Source organism: Sinocyclocheilus rhinocerous, unplaced genomic scaffold, assembly GCF_001515625.1.
Source record: "Sinocyclocheilus rhinocerous isolate Xijiao unplaced genomic scaffold, SAMN03320098_v1.1 scaffold938, whole genome shotgun sequence".
NCBI lineage: Eukaryota > Metazoa > Chordata > Actinopteri > Cypriniformes > Cyprinidae > Sinocyclocheilus > Sinocyclocheilus rhinocerous.
The window spans coordinates 1,729,933-1,739,630 of record NW_015665007.1 but is presented as its reverse complement, the minus strand read 5'-3'; the positions used below and the strand labels follow the sequence as shown (position 1 = coordinate 1,739,630).

The window sequence follows — 9,698 nt, the reverse complement described above, 5'->3', positions numbered from 1 at the left end:
TTTTGGACTGAAATAGCGCAGACACTAATATGTGGGGGCATGGTGGGATTTCTGCAATCGGCACACCGGGAAAGCTCAGGTGCTCCCGATGGCCAATCAATTCTAGGTCTACTTTTTCTTTCCTCCACAATCACGTCGGGCCCCCTCAATCTGCGGGCCCTGGGGCTTCAGCCCCTCCTAGCCCTCATGTTAATCCGGCCCTGAATGTGATGGCTGTCACAGCTGGAAAATTGCATAACATAAAAAAATAATATAGTAAAAAATATATATAAAATATAAAAAAGACACTTATGGATACTTGCATTTGAAATTAATGGTTCTAAATTCTATGGATGGCTGAACTAAAACATAAATGTTTTATAGATTAACTCTTTTCCTGATTATTATTTTCTTGTACAAGAAGTTGGGCTTTCCATGCTAAAAAAAAGGTCACTGGTCCAGTGCCCTTTCAAAAGATACTAATATGTACACTTTAGGTGCTAATTTGTGTAATTTATGGGTAAATAAGGTACAAACATGTACCTTTTTCCTTTGCACCTTGGGGTACCGCTTTGTACCTTTTTTTCTGAGTGTGTCGAGTTGCAGGGAGTATTACTATAATATCATTATATTCAAATTTAACTTCTCCTCCTTTGTTTTCTAGGGGAATCCTGGTGTGTTAGGTTGGCAGGGTCCACAGGGGCCTCCAGGTTTGCCTGGCCCCCAAGGACTTCATGGCGAAAAGGGTCGATGTGGACTTATAGGATTGCCTGGGCTCTCTGGCCCGGAAGGAGACCAGGTACATAGAAATACACACTCATCCACACACAATTCTTATAAAACTCAATGCAAGGACCTTGATTCTGTTGCACTCTTTTGTATTAGGGCTTTCAAGGAGAAAAAGGCTATGCTGGGTTAGATGGAGTGCCTGTAAGTGACAGTCTGCATGAAATATTCAACAATAGAAATGCTCTATGTAACAACTGATTTATATTAAATATGTTTGTGTGTGTGTGTGTGTGTGTGTGTGTGTGTGTACATATATACTAGACAGCATGTGTGACATGTATTATTTTTTTATTATTTTAAATTATATTATATTATATTATATCTTCCAGGGTCATCCAGGGCCTGGTGGTCTTCCTGGGTTTCCAGGGAAGGATGGCTGTAACGGAACCAGAGGGGAACGTGGGTTGAATGGTGAGATAGGACGACCCGGCTTCCCAGGACCCATGGTATGAGAAACTTTACAGGCATTTTTTTCTTAACACGCAATGAATCTACAATATTATTTGTATTATATATTATTTGTATTTTATCTTCTGTGTTGACTGGGTTCATTCCCGCAGTAAATGACGTCCATGACTCCTTTCTTTTTTGCTTGTTTCAGGGACTACCTGGGTTAAAAGGAGCCAAAGGAGACAAGATTACAAGGATAACTTTCATTCCTGGAGCACCGGTACGTGTAATGCCAAAAATTATGTTTATGTGTTTATATTTTATTACTGCTGACTATAATTCTGCATGCAGTCCGGAGGGTGAGCAGTGCTGTGTCATATAAAAGCAAACACTGCTGATTTCCTTAACAGTGAAATGCTTTTGTAGTTTTATTTTTATTTTTATTAAGAGCTACTTTATAATTATCATTTTATACTCAACAATTCTGTTAACCTCATTCACAGGGTGTTGATGGACTTCCTGGAATCCCTGGACCACAAGTATGTACTAAGTGCAAAAAAGCAGTTCTTATTTGAGTTATAATGTATTACTTTAGTGTGATCTTTATTAGCACAGTTTTATTTATTAGTTAGGTTTGTTTTGTTTGTGCGTGTCTGTGTTTGCATTTGCAAAAAGGGACTGAAAGGGTTGTTTGGCCCACAAGGTCCACCAGGACGAATGGGACCTGATGGATCTATGGTGAGAAAAGCATTTACTCTTCAAAATAGCACCATTTTTGAATCATCCATACTATTATGTAGACAGTGTTTTTGGTTTTTATTTCAGCAACAGTTTTTCTTTTTGTTGATTATCACCATTTCTGAGACTTTTTTTGCAGTATTCAAAAGATGTTTTAATATGTTGGTTAAAAGTTTAAATGTTTTGGAAAATGTTTTTAGTCTCTTATGCTCACCAAATATATATATATATATTTAATTTAATGTTTTTTTTTTCTTCTTCTTCTTCTTTTTTTAATTGTAGGGCTTACAAGGATTACCAGGTCCAACAGGCCCACCGGTGAGTTTTACATGTACTACCCAATGAAATTGAAGATTCTCTGAGAAGTTTCTCTATCTAAAGTTTAGTTTATAAACTTGAAAACCTGGTCTTTAAGTGCAGCAGCCCTAGATTTCTAACATTTTTCGTTCAACATTAGGGATGCACCGATACCACTTTTTCCAATACTCGCCTGATACCGATACTTTTATTTTTGGTACTTGCCGATACCAAGTACCGATACCAATATTTTCATTGCATTTGTACATTTTTTAAATATTGGGTACAGAAACCAAAAGAGTATGTATAATGTTAGTTGGTTAACTTAATTTATCAAATAGATACAGTCAAACCCTCAATCCACTCAGCGTGATTTGCTTACCAGCTCGCGCACATCAGCTATACAGGCATTAATATTTTTATATTCATTGCATACATATACTTCATGGACATCTTTAATCTCTAATAACTCCATTCTGCTGTCTGTTGTCGGTGTTTCTTTGTCTGAATATGGCACTTATCACATGCTGTGTGGTATCGAGGCATTTTAACGAGTACGAGTACAGGAGCTCAGTATCGGGTATCGGTATCTGTATCGGTGCATCCCTATTCAACATGCACTTCTGCTTCTGCTTCACTTCTGCTACCTGTGCATAATATGAAGCCGTTTAGATTATTTTAATGTTCTTGAATGATATTTTGTTCTGTTTCTCCATAGGGAGACCCAGGAAGATCACTGCCTGGACCAAATGGAGATGAGGTACATAACACGCATGGCAGTATTGGCTTTACATCATACATGAATTTGTGTTTAACAACATCATCATGATTCTCTTACAGGGGGAACAGGGTCCTCAGGGTGATCCAGGTCCATTTGAATATGTGGAGTCTAACCCAGAAGACTGTGTAAAAGGCGATAAGGTAAAACTTGCATATGTGAAATGAGTTTTCAGTTTTTGAGGTTTTATAAGGATGCCTGGCAGCTTCCAAGAAGTAAACGATGGTGGAATTGTATAACTTTTTTGTAGGGGAGAAAGGGACAGAAAGGAATTTGTGGAGTACCTGGGACAAAGGTGAGTATTACTGCATATTTATTTGAATTTATCAGTCCTAATAACTTCTGAACTAACATAGCAAGTCCTGATATGTGATCTGTGTTAGTTGAAGCTCATTAATGTGGTTTTACATTCATTTATGTGTTTCCAGGGTTTTGAAAGGCCTCCAGGAGAAAAGGGAGAGAAAGGCATAATTGGGTTCTCTGGTCCCAGAGTGAGATTCTTCACTAGTTTCCATATTAATTGATTCACTACAAACCAACACCACAATCCAGCCGAACATAACACCTCAAACCAACAGATAAGACTATAAACCATGTAATAATAAAAATTCAACCAATCATAACACTCGAAAGCAAACAATCATAGAATTCCAAACCAACTAATCCAAACATTCCAGACTAACCAACTATAGCATTCCAAACTAACCATTCATAACACCGCACATATAGATGCTATAGCTGGTATCTTGAATATGTGGAGTCTAACCCAGAAGACTGTGTAAAAGGCGATAAGGTAAAACTTGCATATGTGAAATGAGTTTTCAGTTTTTGAGGTTTTATAAGGATGCCTGGCAGCTTCCAAGAAGTAAACGATGGTGGAATTTTATAACTTTTTTGTAGGGGAGAAAGGGACAGAAAGGAATTTGTGGAGTACCTGGGCCAAAGGTGAGTATTACTGCATATTTATTTGAATTTATCAGTCCTAATAACTTCTGAACTAACATAGCAAGTCCTGATATGTGATCTGTGTTAGTTGAAGCTCATTAATGTGGTTTTACATTCATTTATGTGTTTCCAGGGTTTTGAAGGGCCTCCAGGAGAAAAGGAAGAGAAAGGCATAATTGGGTTCTCTGGTCCCAGAGTGAGATTCTTCACTAGTTTCCATATTAATTGATTCACTACAAACCAACACCACAATCCAGCCGAACATAACACCTCAAACCAACAGATAAGATTATAAACCATGTAATAATAAAAATTCAACCAATCATAACACTCGAAAGCAAGCAATCATAGAATTCCAAACCAACTAATCCAAACATTCCAGACTAACCAACTATAGCATTCCAAACTAACCATTCATAACACCGCACATATAGATGCTATAGCTGGTATCAGGATTTAGCATCAAGTTCTCCTCATTTCACATATTAAGATTATGCGAGTATGAGTTGATTTTGAAAGCAAGCCAGAAAACTATTTTCAAATTTCATAACCAAAACTCTTAACTTCATTCTTTGTTTACTTTTTCAGTTATATATGTTGTTGTATTTTTTAAAACAATAGGGCCTTCCTGGATATCCAGGCAGAAAAGGCTCTCAAGGACCTAAGGTACACTTCATAATCATTTAGAATTATTATTAATAATGATTTATTTATTTTGAAATGATAGGTTTGTTGAATTATACTGTTTGTCACTTCTGATGTTATGTTTTCACATATACAGGGGTCACGTGGGGATAATGGTCTCCCTGGTCTATATGGCAACCCAGGGCCAAAGGTCAGGCGCAAATTCTGACTAGGCTATGCATTGTATGAAAGAAATTGATTTAGAAAGAGTTATCTATGCCTTCAGTATATTGTCATTTGTTTGCTGACACTGCTGCTGTGAATATGTAACAGGGCTACCCAGGTGACCCCGGACCTAAAGGAAACCCAAAGTATCATTACAACCGTGTGATGGGTAATAGAGTTAAAATTACATACAAACACATGTGAAATGTACTGTACTGTCTGTGGTTAGGTACAGCATTTAGCATGAAGAGTGTTTCACTTTATTTACTTAAATTAGCTGTGCAAACTAGAATGCTTTATATTGAGAGTTTCAGTTGAGGAGGGCCTGTTTGGGTTTGGGAGAGTTTTTGATATATCATTGTTTTTATACATCATTGTATTTTTATATATCAAATGTATAATACGCATTTAAATTATACAATAACATTTTAAAATGTATATATGATATTTAATTTAAAAAGTATTCAACTTTGTGTATTTATTTTATGTGTGCTGGAGGACCACCTGGAGATCGTGGGCTTCCTGGTGCAGCCGGACTTCCTGGGGATAGAGGGACGATGGGGTATAACTGGACCCCCTGGTGATCCAGGAGCATCTATAACAGGTGTGAATTATCTTAAATGTCATCTTTGTATGGTATTTATATATTGTAAATCATAATTGTGGTCTTAGATGTCTTAGTGTGCGTTTTTCTTTCTTTTCTCGATTCTCTTTCTAACTCTGCTCTGCTTTTAGGTCCAATGGGTGAATCTGGTCTGCAGGGTCTTAATGGACTCAAACGAGAAAAAGGTGACCCAGGAAAAATATATGGGTCACTCTTAAACTATGGTAATATTTTTTTGCTTGCTTACCAAAATATTTCATTTTAATAGACACTCTAATGATTTGAAAGAATTATTGTATTATTTGGTGACTGACATGTTAGGGGCAATCATAAAAAGCTGGATTTTTTTTTCTTGTTTTGAACTGAAGGTACTTTTTCATTACAGTTTTTTGGCTTTAAGCATATGAAAAATTACATCATTAATGGGATTTGAGGGACACTAAAGCTGTAGGTAGAAGTGGATTTATTCATAATCCTATTCAAAGATCTGTAGTTTTGTCCAAAATAGGATAAGTATGTATGCATGTGTGTGTGTATATATACACACATATAATTGGTCTAATATTCTGATTTGCTGCTCAAGAAACCAGTTTGTCGTTATATGTTTCAGGATTCTTTGATTAATAGAAAGTTCAAAAGAACAGTATTTATTTGAAATAGAAATCTTTTTTTTACATTATAAATGTGTTTTCTGATGCCTTTAATCAATTTCATACATCCTTTCTTTAAAAAAAAAATTTTTTAAATGAAAAACTTTCGGACCCCAAACTTTTTTACTGTAGTGTACTGTTTTCTCACTATTTCAATTTAATTGTTAAAAAAGAGATAGAAGAAGAGATTTTTAAATGGTTTTGTAATATAATTTATTAACATTCAATCTCTCTTCCTCTAGGGGAACCTGGAAAACAGGGTCGTCCTGGACCCAAAGGACAAACTGGAAATCCTGGGAATCCTGGTGAGTAGATGTGGATTTTTTTTTTCCCCTCAAATTGTTACATTTTCTATTGTCTGTCTTAATCAGCCCTGACTTTTTTTAATTGCCTTTTTTCATTGAGATGTCTTTTGATATATTTTGTCTTCTTTATTTCATTTGTTCTTAATATTAATAAAACATTTAGCATGTTTAGTGTAGACTATGTCTCAATTTGTTGACATTATTGATAATGTACATATGTGTGCATCATCACTGAAGTTATTGTATGCCCTTCAAAGCATGTCATCCTTCTTTGTTTGCCTGCTTGCATGTTGTCTTTTGTGTGTATGTCCATCCTGTTACGATGTGAACATTTGTCTCGTCATGTGTTTCGAGTGAACAGTTTGTGGTGAGCACAATGTTTTGACTGTCACATGCTACATACATTTATCTAACACCCTTAAACACATAACATCATACCTAAATATGTAAGACATGCAACTTTGAGAGTTACACTATCATTCTAAAGAAATACAACTAATACACTGTGATGAGAGTATGGGTCTGTGATACAGGTTACTACTTCCTGCCTGGTGAGCGTGGAGAAACTGGACAGGTTGGAAATAGAGGGCCACCTGGATTAAAAGGTGTTCAGGGAAGAAAAGGTGTGTTTTTATACATCGACATAAAATCTTTTATTTATATAAAGATTTATATACATATGTGAATGTCATTGCATTATATTCAAAATATCAAACTGAGTGGTGGAAACGATGCAGTTTTTTTCCCTCAGAACTAGCTTTTTCTTTTTTCTTTTACTTTGTTTACTTTTCTTTTTCTTTTTTGTAGATGTATGCACTACTGTTTAGGATCAGTAAGATTTTTTTTAATACTGCAATACATTGATCAAAAGTGACAGTAAAGACAAAGGCTTTTTGAACTTTTTTCATTAAAGAATTCTTTTAAAAAATGCATTACAGTTTCCACACTAATATTAAGCAATTGTTTTAAAAGTTTGATAATAATAATAATAAATGTTTCTTGAGCAGCAAATCAGCATATTAGAATGATTTCTGAAGGATCATGTGACACTGAAGACTGGAGTAATGATGCTGAAAATTCAGCTTTGCATCACAGGAATAAATTACTTTTTAAAATGTATCAAAATTAAAAAACAAAACAAAAACTATTATTTTAAATTGTAATGATACTTAACAATACTGATTAATATTACACAATACTGAAATAAATGCAGCATAAGAGACGTATTTTAAAAAAAGAAAAAAATCTTACCCCAAACCTTTAAACAATAAAGTCAGTTAAACCATATAGTATATATTTTTAACAGTATATATTTTTTATTTTGTCAATCGTTACTGTAAATGTTTTGCTTAAAATATGTGCATTTTAGATATTTTGTTATGTAATATCATATGAATCATAATTGTCCAAATGTTTTTTGGTGACACTATTGTAGTGTACATACTGTACTGTACTGTATATTACTGTCTATGGTTTATCTCATGAATTTTTTAAACATGCAGGTCATTTGTAGCTGAAAGCATTATCAAGTTAGCCAAAATCTTTAAAGGGTCATGAAACCCTACGATTACTTTTTCTGAGATTTTAGCAGAAGTGTTTGTGTTGCACATTATAGAAGACAATGTTAGCATCCGATAATTTTAACTGTTTGAGAAAACTGGTTAATTTTAAGCTTTTTTGCGCTATTTTCATCTTCCGGGTTTAAAATCTACATCGTGTTGACGTCACAATTTGTGACTCCGGTAAATGACATCATGTGTCATTTACCGGTGAGAAAACTTTATAGTACAGTTAGTAAAAGTTCTACAATACCAGGAAGGAAGATCGGGTTGTTGATGTTTGTATGCCATTCTCGCTCTGTCTGCACAGCGTGCGTGAACGCGCTGATGACTTATCCTGTCTGCGCAAACCAGGTGCGCAGAGGTATGCAAATACATACGTTGACAGACAGGTAGGAAAGCCAATTAAAACACTCTGACCGAGCATTTTGATTGGACGAACAGAATATATAAATACAGATAAATACATTTAGACCACTTAACTTAATGATTGCTATCGGGATGTGAAGAGACTTTCAACCAGCATAACAAAAAATGTTTCTGAAGACAATCACCTATTGCACCTTTAACTGAGAGAAACGTTCATGGATCGAAGGAAGGAGAGCGTTTGTTTTTGCTTTGTAATAAGAGTTCGGCACAAACGCGATTCATTCACTTAGTGAGTGTAACCGTTTTTTACAGCTCCGTGACACAAGCCGCCAAAAGGCTTATTTATATAAACACAGCAGAATAAGTCTAAAAAGTTATCAGAGGTGCAACAGCACATTCATATATATGTTTTCGATGCAGAGTGCAAATGGATGTGCATTTATTTGTGTTTTTAACTCGATGGGAGTGAAAAGAAACTGTCTGAACCCGAAGCTGTGTGTGTTGTCTGTCTCCCCTCTTCCCCCTCCACTCCGCTGCGCACCACGCCCACTTTTTTAGCGTTTTTTTTTAACTGTGGTGAGAACTAGCCAGTGCTGAAACAGGGGGTTTCATGACCCTTTAATAATTGAACAGAGGAATGCCTTATATTGTGCTGTCCATGGTGCTGATTATTTTTTGTTGTGTGTAGTGTGTATCAGTGTCCATTAGGAGGCGGCAAAGGGTGCATCTTTTCTAACCCAAGTATAAGCACATGTACTTATATTCTTTGTGTTTCCTTTCAGGTCCTGATGGGCGATGTGTATGTGACCCACTTGGTGATATACCCGGAGATCCTGGCCCCCCAGGCCCTCTGGGTGTCCCTGGTGATCCTGGGCAAACAGGGTTCCAGGGCCCTCCTGGCGATGTCGGACCCATTGGAGAGATGGGTGTGAGAGGTGTAACTGTATGTAAACATGGTTGAAATCCATGTGGAAAAAAAATGTTTGTATCATGCTTGTGTGTGTGTGTGTATACTTAATTTGTTGTTGTTTCTCAGGGTCCCAGAGGCTTCGCAGGTGTCAGAGGGCTTAAAGGAGAGAAAGGAGATGTTATGGTGATGAACAAAAAGGGTGAAGCATAATTTCCGTTAATAGATTTTTTTGATTTTTTAAACATTTTAAGACTCAAAATGTTCTAACATCTAAGTATAAGTTCGATACTATAATACAGCATGAACTGTTATGTTAAATGCCTGCTAATGAAACTATAATGCAGTTTCTTTATCCCCGAGCATTATGTCAGAATTTTGATTTAAAGTTTTATATTTCTTCAGTTTTTTCTTAAATTATCTATCAAATCTCTCATCTTTATTTTACGTACAAACTGACATGCAGTTATCAGAACTTAAGGAATTTTTGCATTATGTTAAAGGGGATAAAGGTGACACAGGATCTGTTGGACCATCTG

The 9,698-nt window shown here is 35.8% G+C and overlaps 1 protein-coding gene across 1 annotated transcript in view; it reads left to right on the top strand.

Moving 5' to 3' along the window:
- The window catches only part of LOC107730819 (collagen alpha-4(IV) chain-like), a 57,185-nt gene that overhangs the window by 28,663 nt on the left and 18,824 nt on the right, over positions 1-9,698 (top strand). The window contains 21 exon segments of the mRNA XM_016541757.1: positions 644-778; positions 865-909; positions 1,098-1,214; positions 1,370-1,438; positions 1,662-1,697; positions 1,834-1,896; positions 2,179-2,214; positions 2,912-2,953; positions 3,034-3,114; positions 3,222-3,266; positions 3,400-3,462; positions 4,538-4,582; positions 4,698-4,751; positions 4,874-4,934; positions 5,234-5,325; positions 5,327-5,369; positions 5,501-5,593; positions 6,262-6,324; positions 6,858-6,947; positions 9,035-9,195; positions 9,289-9,361. Coding sequence (XP_016397243.1) covers positions 644-778; positions 865-909; positions 1,098-1,214; positions 1,370-1,438; positions 1,662-1,697; positions 1,834-1,896; positions 2,179-2,214; positions 2,912-2,953; positions 3,034-3,114; positions 3,222-3,266; positions 3,400-3,462; positions 4,538-4,582; positions 4,698-4,751; positions 4,874-4,934; positions 5,234-5,325; positions 5,327-5,369; positions 5,501-5,593; positions 6,262-6,324; positions 6,858-6,947; positions 9,035-9,195; positions 9,289-9,361 — 1,507 coding nt within the window.